General features: G+C 37.8%; 1 protein-coding gene across 1 annotated transcript; it reads left to right on the top strand.

Moving 5' to 3' along the window:
- The first annotated feature begins 24,671 nt into the window (after positions 1-24,671).
- LOC149175212 (fatty acyl-CoA reductase 2, chloroplastic-like) lies at positions 24,672-24,989 on the top strand. The gene has a single exon (XM_089421078.1). It carries the CDS (start codon positions 24,672-24,674, stop codon positions 24,987-24,989), a length of 318 nt encoding a protein of 105 aa, XP_089277204.1.
- The last annotated feature ends 271 nt before the right edge of the window (positions 24,990-25,260 follow it).

Genomic DNA, 25,260 nt, shown 5'->3' with positions numbered 1-25,260 from the left:
TATTTATCATAGGGTTTATCTACCTTGGTTTATAATATTTATATGAGGGTTTATCATAGGATTTTCTCAATATGAAAACCAATCATGGTCAACCATGGTAATCCATGGACAATCATGGTCAACATTGGTCAAACATGGTTAAGCATGGTCAATAATGTTCAATCATAGTCAACCATGTAAATCGACCATGGTCAATATGTAAATCAATATGTAAATAAACCATGGTAAACTATGCTCAAACATGATCAATAATCATAGTAAGATTGTGACAAAGATTATCTCTTGGCCCAACATCACATTGTGACAAACATGGTCTTCCATGGTCCAATGTCGCATTATGACAAAGATTGTCTCAACATGAAAATCAACCATGGTCAACCATGGTCCAACGTCGCATTGTGAAAAATATTGTCTCAGTATGAAAATCAATCATGGTCAACCATGGTCCAACGTCTCATTGTGACAAAGATTGTGTCAATATGAAACTAAACAATTGTCAACCATGTTTATTTTAGGGTTTATAATATTTATATTAGGGTTTATATACCTTGGGTTTATAATTTTAATCCCTTGGGTTTATATACCTTGGTTTATAATATTTATTTAAGGGTTTATCATAGGTTTTTCTCAATATGAGAATCAATATTGGTCAACCATGGATAATCATCATCAATCATGGTCAACATTGGTCAAACATGGTCGAAAATGGTCAATAATGGTCAATCATAGTCAACCATGTAAACAGACCATGGTTAATATGCAAATAAATATGTAAATCAACCATGGTCAAACAGATGAATAATCATGGTCAAATTGTGACAAAGATTGTCTCTTGGTCCAACATCACATTGTGACAAACATGGTCATCCATGATCAACGATGGTCCAACATCATATTCTGAAAAAGATTGTCTCAATATAACAATCAATCATGGTTAACCATGGTCCAACGTCACATTGTGACAAATATTGTCTCAATATGAAAATCAATCATGGTCCAACGTATCATTATGACAAATATTGTGTCAATATGAATGTAAATCATTGTCAACCATGTTTATTTTAGGGTTTATAATATTTATCTTAGGGTTTATATATCTTGGGTTTATAATGTGAATCCCTTGGGTTTAATATTATTCCCTTTAGTTTATAATCTTCTAGGTTTTTTGTATTAATCCCTTTCGTTTATTATTCTCTTCGGTTTATAATATCAATTACTTGGGTTTATTAATCTAGGGTTTCATATTCCTAGGGTATAATATTATGCATAGGGTTATAATATTACTCCTTGGGTTTAATATAAATCCCTTGGGTTTATAATCATGGTTAACCATAGTCAACCATGGTGTAATGTGACATTATGACAAATATTGTCTCAATATGAAAATCAACCATGTTCAACGATTGTCAATATTTATCTTAAGGTTTATATGCCTTGGGTTTATAATACCTTGGGGTTTTAGAATTAATCCCTTGGGTCTATTATTCACTTGGGATTACAATATCAATCCCTTATGGTTATTATTCTAAGGGTTCATATTCCTAGGTTATAATATTAACCATAGGATTTATAATATTAATCCTAGGATTTAATATTAATCCCTTGGGTTTATGTTGTGGGGAAAAGTATCCGACTCGGAATGACCCTATCCCTACTCTAAGGGTGATAGTTCCTTAGCAACAACTGAAAGTAAAGCTTTGATATTTTTCCTTTATGAAAGTACAGAGAAGGAAGAAAAGATTGACCAACCGATGTCTTTCGCTTTTGTCGATCCTGTCTTCTCTCTTTGCCTCTTGTTCCCAGCTCTTTGCTCCCTTTGCCGGCCCAGCTACACAAAGATCCTGCAAAAACAAGAGAGGGAAAATACAAGAAACATGTACTCATAACTGATGCATGGATTAGAATGGATCAAATATACAGATAAAAACAATACATCATTGCAATACAAGTATATAGGAGAACATCAAAAGCTTTATTGATAGAAGAAAAAGGTTCTGAGAAGGTTACAACCATAAATGGCTCCAATCCAGCAGCACCTCCCCAGCAGCAAGAAATCTCCTCTTCCCCTCTATAAAAGCAGTCACCCAATAGCTCTAACTGTAAACCAACAGCACTTCCTTGCTTTGCACAAAATTCCAGCCTCTCTAGACCTCATAGAAGAGCTCTATATATAGGAGATTTGGAGAAAGGATGAGTCAGCTTGAGACTGACCTAAAGCTGCCTTGTGTCCTCTCCCTCTTCAGTTAAACTTCAGTTCTTGAGTCCACTTGGAGATCCTTGCTTCCACATGGAGATCAAGTACCTCTTACTCATCATAGGGCGAATCCCTTGAACCAAGTGTCAGTTTGGAAGCTTCCTGGGCAGTTGACACCTTGCAGAATGACTGTGCCACTTGGCCAATCTCACCCAGCGCAGGTAGCCTTCATTGGTTTTGACTTTCAGCGCAGGTACAAGGAGGAGCAGTTGACATTCAGCGCAGATGCTCAGTGGAGCAGCTGACATGATCCAAAAATAGCCTGTTTTTGAGTGTTTTCAAGTGGAGAACTAATAGGAAGTGCTGTGGTTTGCTGACCTTGTTCCTCTAGGGGTAAGAACAACATGTTTAGGGACTTTGGATCCCTGTAATTATCGACATTTCATGCTCCATGCTGCGAGGCACAAAAATGTCTATAACAGTTTATAAACATGGTCAACCACATTTATTTTAGGGTTTATAATATTTATCTTAGGTTTTTTATACCATGTGTTTATAATATTTATCCCTTGGGTTTATAATCATGGTCAACCATGGTCAACCACATTTATTTTAGGGTTTATAATATTTATCTTAGGGTTTTTGTACCTTGTGTTTATAATATGTATCCCTTAGGTTTATAATATCAATCCCTTGGATTATTAATCTAAGGGTGCATATTCCTAGGGTATAATATTATTCATTGAGTTTATAATTTTAGTCCTTAGGTTTAATATAAATCCTTTGGGTTCGTGTTTCAACCCTGATCCAACGTCACATTGTGACAAAGATTTTCTCAATATGAAAATCAACCATGGCCTAGTGTTGCATTGTGACAAAGATTGTCTCCATATGAGAATCAATCATGGTGGACCATGGTCGAATATCACATTGTGACAAAGATTGTCTTAATATGAAAATCAACCATGGTAAACCACGGTGAGTCATGATTATTTTAGGGTTTATAATACTTTTCTTAGGGTTTATATAGCTTGGGTTTATAATATTAATCCTTTGGGTTTAATATTATTCTTTTGGATTTATAATCCCTTAGGTTTTTAATATTAATCCTTTGGGTTTATTATTCCCGTGTGTTTATAATATCAATCCCTTACGTTTATTAATGTAAGGGTTTATATTCCTAAGGTATAATATTATTCATTGGGTTTATAATAGTATTCCTTGGGTTTAATATAAATCCCTTGAGTTTAATTAATTGACAATAATTAATATAAATTATAAAAAAAAAAATATTTATATTTTTTAATGAATCATAATAATAATTTATTAATTATTGTTAATTAATTCCTTAATTCATTAATTATTTTTATTTAATAATCATTAAATAAATAAATATTATTAATTCTTAATAATCATTTTTTATTAAATTAACAATATTATTGTTAATATTAATATTAATATTATTAACCATATTTAATATAAATTAAAAAAAAAAACAAAATATATATATATATATATATATAATTATATATAATTAATTAATATTATTAATTGATGATTATTAATATTTAAGTCAATGAATGAAATAATTATTATTAATATTTATTAATTAATAATGATATCAAATTTAATAGTAACATTAATTAAATAATTAATAAAGATATTAAATTAAAATTAAAATATTATTTAATATTTCTAGTAATATTAATTAATAGTAATAATAATAATTAATTAGTAGTAAAAATAATTATCTTAAAATGATTATAATAATAATTAATCATACTTAATTTTTAATAATAATAATAATAATAATATAATAATAGTTATTTTTGTAATATTATTATTGTTTCTATTATTATATATTTATCGATATCAATATTAATATTATGATTAATATTAGATCTATATCATTAATGCCTATCGACATTTTTCAACCATATTTACTAATGTGGTTGTGCATTTTATTGATATACACCTATCGGCGTATATCAAGCACATTTATTAATGTAGTTGTGATAGTAAAGGTTATTTGAGGCTTTCATACATTACTCAGGTTTAAAAAAAAATGAAAAACTCCATTTAAGAAATCACTCATGTAGATTTATGAAATTTTTTAAGAGATCTTTCCCAATGAAAAAAAATGAGTTTTTTTAATAAAAGAAGCAGGGATGAGTTTTTTTCTTGTTTAAAGGGAAAAGTAATTTTTGATAGAATACTTGAGTGAAAAGTGATTATTTAGAAGAAATTTTATTTTGTCATAAATTAAAAAAAAAAAATTGGAATCCACGACAAAGTAAAAAGTGTTGGACTAGCAGTGTTCAATCTATATGTGAAGCAAAGATCGTGTAGAAATGGGAAAAGCTAAGAGGTTGAGAAAATAAAAATAAGAGCAAGAGTTGTTTGAGGCCTATTTCAAAGAGTTGGAAGCCAAAAGGAAAATAATGCCTTCACATTAAACTGCATAAAGGAATGTGTAGAAGAAAACATTTTTCCGCTCATTGCAGATGCAAATACAACCACGGAGGCTTGGGAAACCCTTGAGAGGATTTTTTGTGTAAGGGGGAGAAATCTTGTTAAAGATGAAAAGCAAGGTGGATCTATAGCAATAGATCTATAGAAACATTAAGAGTTTGGTGAATCCCAATATGCTCAACCATAAGTGGATGATAATTGTGAAAAAACTGCAAGGACGACAAAGAAAGAACACACAGATGCCCGTGCATCCCATTGTGCTTAACCACAAGTGAATGGAGATTTAGTGAATCCAACTGGTTGCGTAAAATTCATGACAATGAATTCATGTTGAAATGATTGGTCCCTGTGGTCGGAGACATGATGAATCAAAATCTGGGAAATGAAAAATATGTGGTGGATGTGATCACGAAGGAAGTGGACATTATTGTGAGCTCCACAGCTACTAGAACATTTGATGAAAGGTTTTGTATTATTTAACTAAGGTTTAACCCACATGCATAAGTATAATTAATTTGTATAAGTCCTTTTTTTACATATTTTTAATAGAAAATCTTTGTTAATAATGGATTTGAATCGTGTTTATATAGATCGAAATTCTTGTAATTTTTTTCTCATTTTTGAATTTATGTAATTAAATAAATATATATATTAATTTTAACTATATTAGTTTTTTTATTCATTTAATTTGAATAAAATTATGTATTGTATTTTCATTTAATTTAGGTGAAAGTGAGTTTCCCAAAACAAAATATCATTCTTTTGGTTAGACATTTTCATTGGGTTCAGAAGCGTGAGTCCTCCCTCCTCAACTTGGAACTGGGACTTGTTTTTTCTAATATATAGTATATTGTCACTCCTCTATGTTCAACTTGGAATTGGTATATGTCTTTTTAATATATAGTATATTATCACCTCTTTATGCTCAATTTGGAATTGGTTGGTGTTTTTTAATATATAGTATATTATTTAGATACATGGTATTATTAATTCATAGTATTATTTGGGAATGTCAAATTGATAATCTATGGTATTCACACGTGATATTGTAACATAGCCCATTTACAAATTAAGAATCTCCATCGTTATATAGATGTAAATCTCATTCCATAAGAATTTTCTTCCATGTTTTTTCAAAAGTATATATTTAAGTGTCAAGAAAGTGGTCCAATGCTCAGGTGGGGAGATTTGATCCTCATAAATCATGTGGTCCAATCTCTAGACTTAGAACTATTCCAAGTATGACTATTTCAGTTATATATATATATATATATATATATATATATATATATATATATATATATTACAATTATTATTTTCTTAAATTCTAAAAATATGAATTTAATGTGAAATAGATTCTCATGACTCATGATAAATATAATATTTAGGCTGGTATTATGTCTAGTCAACTAACCATAAATACAATTAACTTCATACTTTGTTACAGATATGATGTCGCCTTGGACTCCAACAGAAATTCAATTATTAGCCTTCTCAAATTTGGTCAATGCTATGAGAAATCCCAACTTTTCTTGCACATCTCTACCGGTAACCCATTGATCTCATTCGCGTTTTTGAATTTTAGTAACTCATTGATCTGAACATCGGTTGCGCTTACTTCTAATGGTTCATTTCATTACAGCATATGTCAATGGGGAGAGAGAAGGTCGATCAGTAGAGGAACCTTCTTAGATGGGGTATAGAATAGCCAGGGAGAAATCAACCTCTCTTCCACCTCTGGACATGCAAGCTGAATTCCATTTAGCAAAGAAAGCACTAGTAGACTTTGATAATGAATTTTCAAATGTATAAAATGAGAAAGAATGAAACTAAAAAGTGGAGCAAGGATTGCTCTTCTCAATATTCCGAATGACTAAATAGGTTACATTGTAAACATCAATAATAAATTACTGAAGCAAAACTCGACACCTATGGAGTAGAATTAAAGTAAAACTACACTGCTTATGACACCTAGCAAACAGTGAATTAAATGTGATGACACCTAACCAACAACTAACTAACAGTTGGCTTAATATCTCAACATCCCCTCTTAATCTCAAATGTTACATGTAGTGACACTTACAACGCCTAGTTGTTCTCTTTGAAATTCAAATACATTCTTGCCCAATAGCTTTGTGAAAATGTCTGCTAATTGATCTTTGGAACCACAGAAAGAAAGTACTATGTCCCCATCCTTGACAAGCTCCCGAATGAAATGAAAACGAATGTCAATGTGCTTGCTCTTTTTGTGGAATACATGATTTTTTGATAAAGGAATTGTTGAATTGTTATCACATTAGATTGGAGTTGGCTCCTTCTGAATATTTGAAATATCTTTCAATAACATTCTCAACCACATAGCTTGAAAAGCTGTTGCTGCTACATGTTCTACCTTTGCAGAAGATATTGAAATGATTGATTGTTTCTTGGATGCCCATGAAATTAGATTGGTTCCAAGATGAAAAGCATACCCTGAGGTGCTTTTGCGATCATCTAAACTCCCTGCATAATCACTATCTGTATAACCTGAAAGTGACAATTTTCAAAATGTGTATAAAACAAACCATAATCTATTGTCCCAGTAATATACCTTAAGATCCTTTTTGCAACCTTCAAATGAGAAATCTTAGGTGACTGCATGATCCGGATTTAAACAGGAACGCAACAATTTACAGAGATAACCATAAACACAGAGATGCAATAGAAATAATACTTCATTTCATTAATGTAAAATACTGAAATATGCTTACAAACATGAATGGAAATAAACCAGCTAGGGCGATGGTAGCTTATCTCTGAGAAGATATGTGGTGGATACATGCCTCTGAACTGCCTTACAATGAGGCTCAAAGCCTTTTTATTATTGAACAATAAGAGAAAACCCTAAACAACCAAAACCCTAACCCGAGGAGATGTAACACCAAGAGTTTATGGGCCCTGTTGGGGTGAGTTGGACAGCCAACTTCCCGAGGTTGCGACATGGTCATATTATCTCCGTTTGACGCGCATGATAGCCCATTGGAAATATATATCTAAGGACTACGACATTGAAGGCAAATCTAGACAAAAAATCGTGGGTGGTAGATTTCCAAAAGAAAGTCTTTTAGGGCCTCAAAATGGCTCAGGAAGTTTAGGACCCGAGAAACTGCTAAAAATAGTAAACTGTGCTAAAAATAAGGAAACTGAAAAAATGAAAGAATCAATGGTAGTGATCCAAGTGGAATTGGCGGGTGGCTGCCAATATCCACCTGGATCATTCCTCCTCCCTTGGGAAGCAATGGTCCCCATTGCGTTGAGTTTCTCCATGAGATGAGGGAACTTCTGCTGAACTTGGTCCCTAGGGAGCCACTTGCCCTGGTGAAGGAGTTGGCCTACTTTGACAACTCGATACAGTTGGATATTCTGCTAGCGAGTGTGATTTATCTGTGTGTCCATGATCCGATCAGTTGCAGTTTGTTCCATGCAATCTAGATTTAACTCTGTGGGAGTGAGTTGTTCTGCAATGTCGGATGTGTCTAGTAATGGTGGAAAGTATGGTCGAAGGCTATCCACATTGAACACTGGGTGCAGGCCAAGGAATGGGGGAATGTTGAGCTCAAATGCATTGTCTGCCACAGCCTTAGTAATGGTATAAGGACCATATAGGAGTGGTTTGAGTTTTCGATAAGCTCTGGTAAGGCATTCCTTTTGCAAATGCAACCAGACTTTGTCACCTACCTGAAACTTGTGTGGCACCCGATGTTGATCATTTCTTTGCTTGTACTTGGAATTTTATTTCTCCAGAATGTCATGGACCTGCTAGCGAATATGTTGTATGTTCTCAATGAAGTTGTTTTCCTTATCTGTTTCAGACTAGACGTGAGCCGAATCTGCGAGAGTGGCTACAAATGGCATGGCCGCATCAATGGGACATATTGGATGGAATCCAAAGCCCACCTGAAAAGGGTTGTGGTCAATTGAGCTGTGGAGAGCCCGGTTGTAGCTGTGTTGAACATAGCGGAGGCTCTCGTCCCATGTGTGTAGATGCTTTGAGTTGTACATGTGCAGAATGTGTACAATCATCCTATTGACAACCTCTGTCTAGCCATCAATTTGAGGATGGAAGGTTGTGGACTTAGTGAGTTTGGTGTCCAGCATCAACCATAGACTGGACCAAAATGTATTGAGGAACCTGATGTCTCGATCTGAGATGATAGACGGTGGGATCCCAAAGTGTACCCACACTCCTTCAAAGAAGAGTTTAGTAGTGGCTTCTGCTATGATATTCTTCTTGCAGGCCACCATAATGGCCATCTTCGAGAACCTGTCGACGACCACAAAAACACAGTCATTTCCATGCTTAGTGGAAGGAAGGCCTGACATGTAATCCATGGAGATGGATTCCCAAGGTCGACTAGGGGTAGGCAAAGGGGTATAAAGGCCTTGCTTCTTGATGGTTGGTTTGGCAATGGTGCAAGGAGTGCATGATCTGATGTACTTCCCGACATCCTGTCGAAGATTTGGCCAATAGAAATACTTCTGCAGTACTGCCACTATTTTCTTGACCCCGAAATGCCCAGCAACCCGACTGTAGTGTGCTTCCCAAATCATCTTGGCATGCTCAATTGAAGGAACACAAAGGTGACCCAGGTGGCATAACAGGGCATCCTAGAGGTGAAAAACTAGAACATGCTGACCCTCCAAGAGTGTCTGGTATGTGTGGCCTAATTCTGGGTCACTTTTGTAGAGAAGTGGCCAATCAAAAGTCTCATGCCCACAAAAGTTGAGCACAATGGTTAAGGCCATGATCTGTGGTCGACTGAGGCAATCTGCAACATTATTGGTGTTTCCCTTCTTATACTTGATATTCAAATGGAACTGTTGTAGGTATGTGGACCACTTCTGATGGCGATCATTCTGCAATTTCCCTTGGGTCTGTAGGAACTACAGGGGTTAGTGGTCTTTGTGGATGATCGTTTCCTTCCCCAAAATGTAATGCTTCCAATGTCGGCAGGCCTGTAAAATGGAATACATCTCTTTTTCATAAGTGGGATACTTCCGGACTGTGTTTGAAAGTGTCTCACTGTGATATGCCACTGGATGCCCGTGTTGAGTAAGGACTGCCCCAATAGCATAGTCAGAGGCATCTGTCTTGAACTCAAATGGTTGTTGCAAGTCTAGTAATGCGAGCACTGGTGCCGAGCAGAGGCGATCTTTCAACTCTGTGAATGCCTTCGGTTGAGATTCAAACCAAAAGAATTTTGCTTTCGCTCCTCCCTTAGTGACTTGACTCAAGGGCCAAGTGATATGAGAAAATCCCAACACAAACCTGCAGTAGAAGTTGGCAAGACCTAGAAAGTTGCGAAGCTCTATCAGAGTGGTTGGAGATGGTCAATCCCGAATGACTTGGATCTTGGCTGGATCCACATGCACCCCTTTTTCATCAATAATGTATCCAAGATACTGAACCTGGGTCATGCCAAAAGTGCATTTCTCCAAATTGGCACATAACTTGTGTGGCCACAGTGTTTGGAGAACTTGTAAGATGTGGTGGAGGTTCTCTTCCCAACTCTGACTGAAGATCAAGATGTCATCCAAGTATACCACTACAAATGAGTTGTTGAATGGCCACAAGATGTCATCCATTAGCCTCATGAAGGTTGCAGGAGCATTCATCAATCTGAAAGGCATAACCAACCATTCGAAAAGGCCCTCCTTGGCTTTGAAGGTAGTCTTCCACACATCAGAGGGTTCGATTGGTACCTGGTGATATCCTGACTTCAAATTGATCTTGGTGAAATATTTTTCCCCCTTCAGTTGGTCCAGGAGGTCATCAATCCATGGGATCGGGTACGTATTATGGACAATGATCTTGTTCAATGCACGATAGTCAATACAGAGTCTCCAAGTCCCATCCTTCTTCTGTACCAACACGAGCGGGCTGCCACAGGGCGATGAACTGGGACGGGTGTGACCTTTTTGTAGCAGATCTTGAATCTGCCTCTTGATTTCATCATTCTCTAGAAAAGAGCGCTAATAGATTGGGCCATTGGGCAGCGGCGCACCTGGGGTCAGATCAATGGAGTGCTTGACCTAAAAATGTAGAGGAACCCCTGCGGGGGAGGTGAAGATGTCCTCATACTCCTCCACGACCTTGTCCATCTATAGTTGTCGTGTGGAGGGGCCCTATCTGGAGGTCGTGGCCACCGTATTCTTCTTTCCTTGAGGGCATATCATTAGGAAAACACATTTCCCGGTTTTGGAAATGAGCTTACTGCATCGTTTTGCAGTAACCAAAGAGATGGTTGTAGGTGGTGCTACCTTTAGTATCCTGTACAGCTTATTTCCCAAAGTAACAATAATAGCACGGGGCCTTGATTCATACACAGCATGTCGCTTCCACAAGTATGGTTGTCCTAATAATACATCACAAACTTCAAGGGGAGCAATGTCACACAATACCTCATCTGTGAAGGGCTTGATGTTGTATGGAAGGTGACATTTCTGGCTCACGCAAAGATCCCGTCCTTGGTAAAGCCACCCGATGGTGTACGGTTGTGGATGTGCTGTGGTCGGTAAGCCCATTCGCTTCACGACCTCTGCCGAAATGAGGTTCTTTTGGCTCCCGCTATCGACAATGAACTGTAGCGGGGATCCCTTTACCCACATGTAGGAGTGGAAGAGACACTCCTCCTCCTCTGGATCTTCGGGTTCCTCCTTCTGGATCTTCATGGTGGCAACAGTGGCATTGGGCTCCGCATCGATAATCTACTTCCCTTTGTCATTCCCCTTATCGGGTTCTGACTCAGAGTCAGAACATGCATCTGCTTCTGAAACCTTTAGCTTGATCACCAGTGACTGCTTGGCCTGACACTCACTTGTGTTGTGAGTGGAGCTCTTAAGGAACTCACACCACTTTCTCGTGTCCTTTTCTGGCTTCGTGGCGCTATCCTTTGCTTGTAGCTTTGGCAGGTTGTCTTGGGCCACCCTGCCTTGGCTTTGTCCTTTGTTCTGCGGTTTGGGGGCACCTTTCCCTTGCTTCAAATTCGCAGATCCAAAGTCTCGCTTCTTCTGTTTAAACTTTTGCTCGACCTTGATGCCATATCAGTATGTCGTTCCAAGTGAGGAGATGTTCAAGAATTCTATTTCTTTCCGGATGTACTCGTGCAATCAGTTGTGGTATTTGAGTACCAAATGTTGCTCTGTATCCTCGATACCCAACTTTGTGCGAAGGGTATGGAAAATATTGGTAAACTCTGGCACGTCTTGGTCCCTTCCCTACTGCAGCGTGGTCCACTTTATGTATTGATCCTCATAGCTTCCGACAGGGTAGTACTGCTCCTTGATGGCATCCTGGAATGAATTCCAAGTGGGTGTGGCTAAAAATAGTGAGCCTGTACTTTCATCCTTCTGCTCACAGTAGGTTTCCCACTAGTCCTTGACATGGGGAGTTGCTTTGAGAAGAGCGAAAATAATCTTTTCCCGACTGGAAAAATCATGAACAGAAAAATAACCCTCTAGCAGATTTAACCATTTATCGACGACATCTGCGTCTATCTGACCCTCGAATATGGGGATTTCAAAATTAACTTGTACCTTAAACGGTGTGGTGTTTCTAGAGTAGCTGTTGGAAGCCGATGCGTCGCCCCTAGGTAGCCGCTGAAGGATCTGGGCAAAGTTGTCCATCATCGCGTTCCTTTGTCGCTCGAGGGCTTCTTCGAGTAAGATTTTGATAGGATCTCCTGCGCCCTCGTCTTTCTTTTCATCCGCCATGGGAGGCCGTTGGGATTTGCGAGGCTGGTCTTGCAAAGCTTCCACCAGTTCAAGCCCTAACTCCTTACATCCCAACCCCGTTGGGGACATGCAAAGAAAAACAAAGAAAAAAAGTAAACCGCTCTGATACCACTGATCCGGATTTAAAGAGGAACGCAACAAAATATAGAGATAACCATAAGTACAGAGATGCAGCGGAAATAATGCTTCATTTCATTAATGTAAAATACTGAAATATGCTTACAAACAGGAATGGAAATAAACCAGCTAGGGCAATGGTAGCTTATCTCTGAGAAGAGATGTGGTGGCTACATGCCTTTGAACTACCTTACAATGAGGCTCAAGGTCCTTTTTATTATTGAACAAAAAGAGCAAACCCTAAACAACCAAAACCCTAACCCGAGGAGATGTAACACCAAGAGTCTATGGGCCCTATTAGGGTGAGTTGGACAGCCAACTTCCCGGGGTCGCAACTTGGTCATATTATCTTCGTTTGACGTGCATGATAGCCCGTTGGAAAGATCTCTCTGAGTACTATGGCAGAAAGGATGATTTTAAACCAAAAAACCACTTGCGGTAGATTTCCAAAAAAACGTCATTTAGGGCCTCAAAACGGCTACGGAAGTTTAGGACCCGAAAAGCTGCTAAAAATAGTAAAATGTACTACAATTAAGGAAATTGAAAAACTAAAAGAAGCAATGGTGGGGGTCCAAGTGGAATTGGTAGGTGGCCACCAATATCCACCTGGATCACTACATAAAACTGGAGACAAAACCTGCTACAAACATAATATCAGGTCTAGTTGAAGTGAGATATAACAATCTACCAACTAGACTTTTATACAATGTTGAATCAATTGGTGGTGCTACATCTTCTTTTCTCAGTTTTGTGCCTTGATCAATTGATGTATCTGTAGGTTTTCAATTGATCATTCTAAACTTTTTGATGATATCACTAGTATATTTTTTTTGATCGACAAAAATTCCATTAGCGGATTGGTGAATTTCAATGCCTAAGAAGTATTTCATGACTCTTAGATCTGTCATATCAAACTCTTTTTGCATTGTTGTTTTGAAATCTTCTAACATCATATTTCCTGAATAAAGAAGATCATCTACATAAAATCATACTATCAAAATTTTACCTTCATGAATTTTTGTATATAAAGTTGGCTCATGATTGCTTCTGAAAAAACCACTTTTGATGAGATAGGTGTCAATGCGATCGTACCAAGCTCTTGGAGCTTGTTTCAAACCATACAAGGCTTTCTTTAATCTGTATACCAGGAGGTTTCTCTACATAAACTTCTTCCTACAATATACCATTTAGGAAAGCAGATTTTACATCAAGTTGATAGACTTTCCATTTGTGTTGAGCTGTTGTGGAAAAATGGTTCTGATAGTGTCTAACCTTGCTACTGGAGCAAAGGTTTCACCATAGTCGACACCAAACTGTTGTGAGAATCCTTTGGAAACCAACCTTTCCTTATGTTTCTCAATTTCTCCTTTCTCATTTAGCTTGCTCTTATATACCCATTTTACACCAATTTTGGTTTTGTCTCTTAGGAGATCATCGAATTCCCTAATTTGTTTCTTCTCTATGGCAGCAATTTCTTGGTTCATTGCTTCTACCCAATGATTTTCTTTAACTACTTCTTCGAAATGAGTTGGTTGAGATGAAAGAAATGCAAACATATTATGCTGGTCAAACTCATGCTCCTGCTCATATATTTCTCTGACACTTCTTTTTTTCTAATTGTCTTCTGAAGATGTTGAATCACTGGTGGATTCACTGCTTGAAGATGTACCATTTTCATAATGGTATGGCTCTTCTTCAACCTGCAATATTGGTGGCTATGGTGGATAAAAAGATTGACTTGAAGCTTCATCAACTTGATCAGACCAAGATTTATTTTCAAAAAAAATTACATCTCTACTTAAAACAAACTTCTTTGTAACTGGATTATAAAGTCTGTAGGCCTTTGACTGCTCACTATAGCCTACGAAAATACATATTTCACTCCTATCATCAAGCTTATTTCTTAGCTTCTCAGGAACATGTAAAAAAGCTACTGATCCAAAAATTCTGAAGTGAGATACATTTACCTTTTTACAATGCCATGCTTCTTAAGGAACTGTATCTTGGAGAGTGGTTATTGGAGATCTGTTGATAACATACACTCCTGTCGAAACTGCTTCAGCCCAATAATTGTTTGACAACTTCTTCTCACGAAGAATACATCTGGCCATGTTCATGATTGACTTATTTTTCCTTTTTGCTACTCCATTTTGTTGTGGAGTATATCATGTTGTGTTCTGCATTATGATTCCTTGTTGTTGACAAAATGGTTTGAAGTGATTGGAGTTTTAATCTCCTCTTCTATTGGATCTGAATACTTTCAAAGGCTTTCCACTTTGCTTTTCTGCATGTGCTTTGAATTCTTTGAACCTTGAGAATGTATCTGAATTTTTTTTAGGAAATATACCCATGTCTTCTTGTTATAATCATCAATGAATGTCAGAAAATAAAAAACTACCACCAATACACTGTGTCTGCATTGGACCACATATATCTATATGGAAAAGCTCCAAAGGCTCTTTTTCTCTAGAGGAAGATGTGGGAAAGCTATCTCTTTTATGCTTGGATAGAACACAAATTTCACAATTACAATATTTTTCATTCATAGTAGGGAGACCAATGACGATTGACTGTTTCTAAAGCTAACTTAGACTCTTGAATGGTATGTGGCCATATCTAGAATTCCATAACTGAGACTCATCTATTCTTGACACATTGTGTACAAAAGACTGTGAAATATTTCGACTTCTAAGAGTCAAAGGAAACATCCTATTCTTGGTTTTTTCAACCTTTTCTATCTGTCTTCTATTGGGCGGTTTATTATAGATATAACATGTGTTCCATCGAAATATTACATCATAACCTTGTTCCATCAGTTGTCCTACACTAATGAGGTTATGCTTCAGATTTGGAACATAATAAACATCAGGAATGTATTTCTACTGATTTTGTTTAGTAAGAATAGGAACAATACCTTTTCCTTTAGCTTTAATGCAAGAACGATCTCCAAGAGTAATTTCTGATGTTATGGAAGCATCAAGATAAGAAAGCAGATTTTTGTTACCTGTCATATGATTGCTGCAGCCACTGTCCAACAACCAAATATCCTTGTTGTGAGTGTCTTCAGAAAGATTGCATGAAAGAAACATTGTTTCAAAGGATTCTCCTTCATTGTTGGAGAGATGGACATTGCCTCTGTGTTGATCTAACTGTTTCTTTTTGCATTCATTTTCATAATGCCAAAATTTCTTACAGTAATAACACTCGACATTATATTTGCTCCAAGGTTTGTTTCTCTGAGTTTGATTTGGTGGAGGTCTCCACTACTCTGTTGCATGATGATGTCCTCATCTGCCTCTAATTTGGCCTCTGCCTCGCTTGTTTCCGCCTCTATATCTTCTGTCTCTACCTCTGCCAAGAGAAAGTTGCGCTTTGAAAGCTTGTTCCATGGAATCTTCTGTCAAGTTTAGTCTTATTTCCTGTGCTAGAAGTGATCCAGTCAACTGTTCTACTGAGAAAGTTGTAAGATCTTCGGATTCTAGAATGGTTGTTACAACCATGTCATATTTCTTGGGCAGACTTCGAAGAACTTGATTTGATTGACTATTCCCACAACTCTTGTCATGAACTGATCCACATTTTCTGTGTCAGTCATCTTTAGGGTTTCAAACTATGACCTTAATGTCTGTAATTTCACTGTCTTCACTGTATCATTACCTTGATACGCATCTTTGAAGATTTCCCAAGCTTCATGTGTTGTGGATGCGCCTATTATCTTGTTGAAAATAGAGTCATCGACTGAGTTTTGAATCCAACATTTGACTCAGTGTTCTTTCTTTTTGAGTTCAATCTTTGCATTCCTCTGATTATTAGTCATGACGGCCCATACTTCTTGAATCAGCTCTACATATGCAGTCTAAAGTGTATCCCAACACTCTTGAGCTTGCAAAAACGTTGTAATTCTCAAAAACCAAAACTCATATTTTTTTCCAATCAAAGTTAGGGTTTGTGGCAAAGCACTCGAAGAAACCATTTCTTTGAATGCAAAATATATGTCCTTTCTTTTAAATCTCCTTTAAAATTCCTTTTCCTCTCCAAGTTTTTATAAAAAAAACTTTAAAAAAATTACAAACTCTACTGCATTTTTCTTTCCAAATATTTTTAGTTAAAATAAAAAATAACAAACACTTTTTTTAATCCTCCCCTTTTAAACGAATAAACGACTTAACTCTCACAAAGATTTTCAGTGAGGTATAACGCAGCTGCAGGTGCCACTATCCCGCGTGCTAAAGCCTTTGTCCAGAGTGAAGGCCAACGTTAGAGTACTAACGCACTCTGTTCATCGAAACAATGGAAGTCTTAATTCTTAATTCTGAATTTTTAATTAATTTTTAAGTCTAGTTCTTCTCATTGTTAGTGGTGTCATTAACACACTGGTTTAAGTAATGGAAAGCGTTAATCTCACAGATTTTTCTTCAATGTAGATTTAGTAATAACTTTCGTCTGGTAGGTGTTTCACTTTGTTACAATCTCTGTAGAGAATCTCTGCTCCTTTTTTGTGAATACACATATGTATGAAATTTTGCTTTCAAAGAGTCGTATGCATCCCAGTGTATCTACTCTTCTATTGCTTTCAAGCAGTCTCAGGAAGGCTAAGTTAGTATACCATGAGAAGAACTCAAATAGGTTACATTGCTTTTTTCAGTAGGTTATATTGTAAACATCAATAATAAATTATTGAAGTAAAACTCAACACCTATGGAGTAGAACTTGAATAAAAATAAACTTCTTAAAACACTTATCCTAAAATAAAATTAAATGTGATGACATCTAAACAACAACTAACTAACCATCCGATTAATATCTCAACAAAAAATAAGATCAAACAGATTAAACAATGAACTTATCTTCTATCTTTTATGCTTACAAATAATGTTGAAATCTATAATCTATATGGTTCAACATTCAATATCATTTAACCCAATTTTAAGTTAAAGCAACATTCAATGCATATTGAGTATTTTTTAAACTATCAGCGCATATTCATGCATTTTAAACTTTATTAATATATCATTTAGCCCAATTTTAAGTTAAAGCACATTCAATACATACTGAGTATTTTTTAAACTATCAACCCATATTCATGAATTTTAAACTTTATTAATATATCATTTATCCCAATTTTAAGTTAAAGCAACATTCAATAGTATTTTTTAAACTATCAACGCATATTCATGAATTTCAAACTTTATTAATATATCATTTAGCCCAATTTTAAGTTAAGGCAGCATTCAATACATATTGAGTATTTTTTAAACTATCAACGCATATTCATGAATTTTAAACTTTAAACTTTATTAATATATCATTTACCCCAATTTTAAGTTAAAGCGGCTTTCAATACATATTGAGTATTTTTTAAACTATCAACGCATATTCATGAATTTTAAACTTTATTAGTATATCATTTAGCACAATTTTAAGTTAAAGCAACATATTCCTTGAGATTCGAGATCTTTTCAAATCATATACTTAATAAATTACAGGTTAATAGTTGAAATTTAAAATGTTATTAGTCAGTTGTAAATAAAGGTAAAATTTCCTTCAGATTTAGGGTCGATTCAAAATTAATTTACTTATGAGTTAAATATGTTATTAGTTAAGAAATTGAACATCAAAAAAATAAAATTATAATTATTTTTTTAATTATTTAAAAATAAATTTTAAAAAAACAAGCTTTCTTATTGACCTGGCTTGCTACAGCTCTCGCGCGTGCCTCCCTTGACCTCCCAGTGATCTGCTTGCGGCTGCCTGGGCCACGGCCCCAGCCATGGCCCCTGTTTTGGACCCTCCGGATCCCCCTTCGGAAGGGATGGATCCTCAAAGCGCGTTTTCTGCCCTGGTGAAATCGCTGCCTCCACAACGCCCCAGGCCTGCCCTCTCAAAATTTGTGAAGAAGCTGGATGGGCTCCAAGAGGTTCAGTTACCCCCAGTCTTGCCCCGCATGGCCGCTCTGTCTCTGGCTGAAAAAGGCCTCATAGGTCAATTCACAGGCCTCTGGCCTTCTCCTAGAACCGTGCAAAGATGGGTGGAGAGAAATTGGACTGATAAAATTCAAGGGAAGATTTCCATTAGGTTTTGCGGGAAAGGATATTTCACATTCCACTTCGAATCTAAAGAGGACAAGGATTTAATTTTCAGAAACGGACCCTACTTCATGGACTCCAGGGGCCTGTACCTTAACAAATGGACTCCAGATTTTGACCCTGAACTGGACGTCCCCAGTGTTGTTCCGGTTTGGGTTCGTCTTCCCCATCTCCCACTCCACTACTGGGGAGACGAATCTGTCCGTGCCATCGGGAATGCAGTTGGCAAATACATCGACCGTAGCGAACCGAAAGAGAACATGCAGGCCTGTGCGAGGATTTGCGTCGAAGTTGACCTTGGCAAAGGACTCCCCGAAGCAATAAAACTGAAGGTGGACGAGTGGAGCCATATTCAGCAGCTCGATTACGAGCAGATCCCCTTCAAATGCAAGGTATGTCACGAATACGGCCATTTTGCCAATAGATGCCCTAAACTTGTTGATGCAGAGAGCGGTGATCAAGAAGGCCAATGGGAACCTGTCAAAAAGAAGAAGTCCGCCCCGGCATCCAAAGCTCCTCTGGAATCTGACCCTCCTGTTCCCTCTGCTCCCCATCCCGCCTCAGCATCCCCTCCCCCTTCTTCCCATCCCCCTCCTGATCCGCCCCTCCCCTCCTCTTCAAACCCTTTTTTTATCTTATCATCCCTAGATCCTCCCTCCGAGGATCCCTCTCTGCCCCCCTCTCTCCCCTCCGATCCTTCAGATCCTTCCCCCCTTCTGATCACTCATTCGCAGGCTTCCCTCGATCCCCCCCTCTCTAGGCTCACAAGAAGCTCGTCCAAAGACCATGGTTCCTCTGGCGACTCCTTCAAGAAATCAGGTCCTGGTCGAAAATCTGCCAAGCAGCACAGAGACGAGAACGCTCAGAAAGACATAGCCATGGGCACTCAAACCCCTATAGAAGCTTTCATCCAGGGGCAACACGAGAAGGAGGCAACTCAAGAGAGGCGAGCACCTCTCCGTAAGCCAAACATCCAATGATTAAAATTCTATCTTGGAACAATAGGGGTCTAGGGCACCCCTCCAAAGTTTTAGCCCTCAGAGAACTTATTCACAGTGAAAAGCCAGAAATTATTTTGATTCAGGAGACAAAACTTGAGCAGCAAGATATAAGAGGAATAATAGATCAGCAGAAACACTACATAGGTTGTACCAGCGACTCAAGAGGAGCTTCCGGAGGTATTGCTACCCTTTGGGCTCACAGCAAATGGAAATGCATCTCAGAAAATCCACACCAGCATTGGATTAGAACGGTTTTGGAAAATAAAATAGACAATCAAACAGTAGTTATCTATAATGTATACGCTCCCAACCAATACAGAGAAAAGGAAAGCTGCTGGGACGATTTAAAGGCAAGCATCGATGGTGAAACAACTATAAATATTATAGTTGCAGGCGATTTCAATCTGATACTTCATGCCAATGAAAAAAGGGGAGGATGCTTTTCGCCTGACCCCTTCAGAGGCCGTTTGGAAGCTATCATTCGGGACCATGAATTTGTGGATGTTGTTCCAAAAAATCGCAGGTATACCTGGAGCAACCATAGGCTTGGAACTGGCAACATAATGGAACGGCTGGACAGGTTCCTAATAAATGTTTCGTTCCTCTCCTCCTTTTCTGTGGGGTACGCTAACATTCTTTCCACCTCTGCCTCGGATCATTACCCCATAATGCTCACGTTGGAAACTCACAGCCCTCTTGGGCCAATTCCGTTTAAATTCAGTCCGCTCTGGAGTTGGGACCCGGCTGTCAGAGAAATTATTCAGAGATCCTGGAACCAGCACGTTGAAGGCTCACCAGGTTTCATCTGGGAAACCAAACTAAAGAGAACCAAACAGGCCATCAAAGAGTGGGCAAGAGCCAATTACAAAGAACCTGAAGAGACCAAAAAAAATAAAAATGATCTTGAATGCATCCAAAGAACGATAGAGGTTCATGGTCTCTCTCAACAGAATAAGGAGCAAGAAGGTGCCCTTTACGCAAAGCTGAGCCATATAAACAGAGAAGAAGAGATAAAATGGAGACTAAAGTCAAGGCAGCTCTGGCTGCAAGATGGTGACAAAAATACAGCTTTTTTCCACAAACAGGCCACGGCTAGAAAAATCAGGAACAATGTTAGCTCAATTTTGGACAATGAAGGCAATCAGCATAACACTCAAGAGGCCATCAAAAGGGCTGCCACTGATTATTACAGAGAGCTTCTAACTGAAACCAAAGGAGAAGATGATTACGCTGACTTTCTTCAATACTTTCCCAAGGGAGTTACCAAAGAAATGAATGACAGCCTGGTAAAAGAAATAGAAGAGGAGGAAATCAGAAGAACGATCTGGGCTATGAATCCTGATAAGGCTCCCGGGCCTGATGGATTCCCCATTTGTTTCTATAAGGCTTATTGGGGTGTAATAAAAAAAGACTTGACTAAGATGATCAGATGGATTCAGAGAAAGGGAAAAATAGGTGGATATACCAATGCCACTTTTTTGGCTCTTATCCCTAAAGAAAACAGGCCCACTTCTTTTGCTCGGTTCAGACCCATTTCCCTCTGCAACTCCTCATACAAAATATTTGCTAAAATCCTTGCTGCTCGCCTTAAACCCCTCCTCCCCTCTTTGATTTCGGACAACCAAGGAGGATTCATGGCCAACAGACAAATTACTGACTCCATCCTTTTAGTTCAAGAAGCCATCCACTCGAGCCTCTCTAGGAAGGAGAAAGGATTTATCCTCAAACTCGACCTCGCCAATGCCTTTGACAGAGTTAGACACTCCTTCCTTACTGCTGTTTTAAAAAAGATGGGTTTTGAGTTTCCCTTCATCAGCCTCATCACTGCTTGCATCTCTGGGCCTTGGATTTCCCCATTGGTTAATGGTAGACCGGGTGAAGCTTTTCAATCCTCCAGGGGTCTCAGACAGGGTTGTCCCCTTTCCCCGTATCTATTTATTCTTATGGCTGAATCTTTTAGCCAAGTTTTGGACTACAACAGAAGAATGGGCCTCATAACAGGAATCAAATTTGGAAATGGAGCCAAGAACATCAATCATTCTCAGTTCGCCGATGACACCTTGCTTATTGGAGGAGCCTCCACCACTATAGCAAGGAGGTTCAAGACTCTTCTCGACAAATTTATGGGGTACTCAGGAGGTTTGGTTAACCAGTTGAAAAGCTGTATTTTTGGATGGAATGCTTCAAATCAGGTCATTCACAAGATCGCTAATATCTTTGGCGTCACTTGCAACCTTGAGTGGACACATTTCTCCTATTTGGGCATGCCTGTGAGCCTAAAACCTCTGAAGGCAGGAACCTAGGACATCATCATTGACAAAGTGAGGCGGAAAGTGTAGCAGTGGGGTTCAGTTTGGCTTAACCCAGCAGGATGGCTCATCCTCCTTAAATCTGGTATTTCTTCTCTCCCCCTTTATCGATTTTCTCTGTATCAAGCCCCTTCTTCTTTTCATAACAAAATGGAAGTTATCCTCCGCCACTTCCTTTGGCAAGGAGGGAAAACTGATAAAAAGAAATTCAATTTAGTCAGCTGGAAACAAGTCATCCAAACCCAGGACAGAGGAGGTCTCGGAGTCAGATCCCCCAAATTTCAAAATCTTGCCTTCGGAGGGAAGATAGTTTGGAGGCTCATCACTGGTCCTTCAACATGGTGGAAAAGGGTTCTGGAAACCAAATATCTGAACTGCCCAAGACAGCAATTGCTTGATTCGGCCATACCCAATAGAGACTCTTCAAAAATCTGGAGCCTCTGCAAAAAAGCTATTCCGTTCATTGGCCAGAACATATCCAAAGTGCCCAAGGGAGGAGACAGTATAAATATTGGAGCTGATAAAATTCTGGGTCAGCAACCTATAAAAAATCATGAAGAAACCATCCCTATTCTCTCCTTTCTCAGCAGCAAGGGTATCCATTATCTGGATCAGATCTCTAGCTGGGATCCTCTATCCCACCTTTGGCTGGGATGGTCCTTCCCTGATGTTCCCACTGCTCTCAATCCTAGCCTTGCCTTTCTGCAGTCGCTCCTCCACAGCAAAGCCCCCGTAAAAAAGAATGAGAGGGATGGCTTTCGTTGGGATCCAACTGGCACAGAATTCTCAGTTCAAGCAGCCCACCAACAAATCTGCCACAGCACTTTCCCTATGCCAATATGGAACTCCTGGAGAATGGTTTGGAAGTCAGAGGCTCTTCCCAAAATCAAATTTTTCATCTGGACCTTACTAAAAGGGAAAATTCTAACAGCAGAGAACTTACAAAAAAGAGGTATCAACGGTCCATCTTGCTGTCCCAACTGCTATGCTGCGGAAGAATCTATGCAACACCTCTTTGTAGACTGTTCCTTTGCTATTGACTGCTGGAAAGAATTGTATCCAATTGATAATTTCCCTTGGGTCATCCAACACTCCATAGGTGAAATGATACAATATTGGAAAAAGAATTGTCCTTGGAAAAATAAGAACAGCAATTTAGTGCAAAGGGTCTGGAACATACTCCCATACACCATGTTATGGAGTATTTGGCTGGTAAGAAATAGGAAAATCTTTAAGGATAAGAATTCAACTTCCAGATCAACCTGCAACAAGGCAAAAACTCTAGCTCTTGAAACTATCTCTGTCAAAACTCATAGCAACATTGATGCAACAAAGTATAGTGTGGAAGAAAGGAGCTTCATCAGCTACATCTTGGACAAAAATCACAGCATTCAGAATGGCAATACAATGAGAGCTCAGCGTAGATAGGAAACCTACAGTTGGAAGATAAGGCTCAAAGAGGAGGAGTTCACAATTTGGCTGCAAAAATGTAACTGTTTCTACCTCTTCTTCGATGGAGCATCCAAGTCAAACCCAGGTATTGCAGGGGCAGGGGGTGTGATCTACAATGCCAATGGGGAATGTGTCCTCTTCTATGAATGGGGCTTAGGGAATATCTCCAATAACAGGGCAAAGGCATTGGCCCTATATCAAGGTCTAAAACAACTTAGCAGACTTGGTATAAGATCAGCGAAAGTCTTTGGAGATTCTTCTATAGTCATTAGTTTAATGGCTCAAAAAAAAAATTCTCTGAATGCTCTCCTACAACAGGTCATACAATGTTGCCAAATCCTGCAAATGACAATGGGAACACTGCAGTTCCACCACATCCTTCGATCTTTAAATAAGCAAGCAGATAGGCATGCAAATAAGGCCTGCGACAGGACAATCGGTAATCTGTTATGCAATACAGAGGAGTCGCTTTAGTCTTTGCCATGATTCGTTTCAGTCCTTCCAACATTTATCCTGACAGCTCTACCAAGTGGAAACAGTATCAGACTCTCCAGGCTTGCAGCAGGATCAGTAACAGCGATCGAATTTGGCAGAGAATCGTTCCTTTTTTTAATCTTCCGTCTCCAATCAATTTCACTTATTCCTACCAGAATCGTATCTTCTCGCCCCTTGTTTGCGCAGGCTCCAGGCTTCAATTTGACCTGGATGAACTCATCGTCTTTGTAAACATCGGCATCAAATGTCGACGGCCTTCCCACTGCTGTTAATTCATCTTAGATGACTTGCAAATGTCAATTCTTAGTGTTTCAATTTGTCAGAATTTATCCTAGCTTAGCTTCTCTCCAACCCGGAACAAGCAGGACTAAGGAGATAATTGCTCTCTGTAACCACTTAGATCCAGAGCCTCCTCTGCTTTTCTTGTATCACAGGAACCTATGTTCCCGCTTTTTTTTTCAGTATTTAATATAGCAGCCGATTTTGTCTAAAAAAAATTAATATTAATTATATATAAAATTATTTGTATAAAAAAAATTAGAATTGGTAACAGTGGTGGAAATGAAGTGTAATTTAAAATTTAAACCTAATAAAAATATAATCTTATTAAATTTTAAGAAAAATTAATAATATAGAGAAATCTAAAATTATTAGAATTTAATTAAATATTTCAATTTGAATGTTCAAATTTACTATCTCTAGAGTGATGAAAACGTTATTGTACCGTGCAAGATCTTACGGATGGCAGGATACATTCGCGTTCAGCAAGGCAATGGGCGAGATGATAATAGTTAATGGGAGCGAAGATTTACCAGTAGTTATTCTTCGTCCCACTATTATTGAAAGCACATGCAGTCAACCTTTTTCTGGATGGATTGAAGGCCATCCAGGAAAGAGAGGTGTAAAGGTTTATCAGGTTGCTTCTTCGGTGGCAAATCCATTGACATTAGGAGAAACTTTTAAAATAATATTTAAACATTTTAAATGCAATTCATACATTGATCAAGATGGAAAGCCAGTAAGATTGCTGAAGGAAATGACGTGGATTAATACTATGGAGAACTACAGGCAAGCTTTGGATACAGCCTAAAATTACATAATAATAAAAATAAAATATAAATACAATTGAAAAATAACTGAAATATAAATAAAAAATAATTATAATTATTAATTATTAACAAATAAAATATAAAAGATATAAATAAATATAAAACAAATAATTATAATCATTAATTTTTAATAATTAAACTAGTTTAGATTTATTTAAATTTTGGATCTACCAAGCACGAGATGGATCAAATATTTTTTTACTCTAAAAAAATGTTTGCACCTCGAGAGATTTGATCCCTCTCAGCATTTGG

The sequence above is a fragment of the Pinus tabuliformis genome, chromosome 4_1, assembly GCF_031772625.1.
Source record: "Pinus tabuliformis cultivar Carrire ecotype Pingquan chromosome 4_1, CPIR1, whole genome shotgun sequence".
Lineage (NCBI taxonomy): Eukaryota > Viridiplantae > Streptophyta > Pinopsida > Pinales > Pinaceae > Pinus > Pinus tabuliformis.
Note: the sequence above shows the minus strand (reverse complement) of the source record. Positions and strands in the feature narration are given on the sequence as shown.

Coding starts and splice junctions, on each gene's coding strand:
- LOC149175212 (XM_089421078.1), top strand. CDS start 24,672: ATGGGCGAGATGATAATAGTTAATGGGAGCGAAGATTTACCAGTAGTT.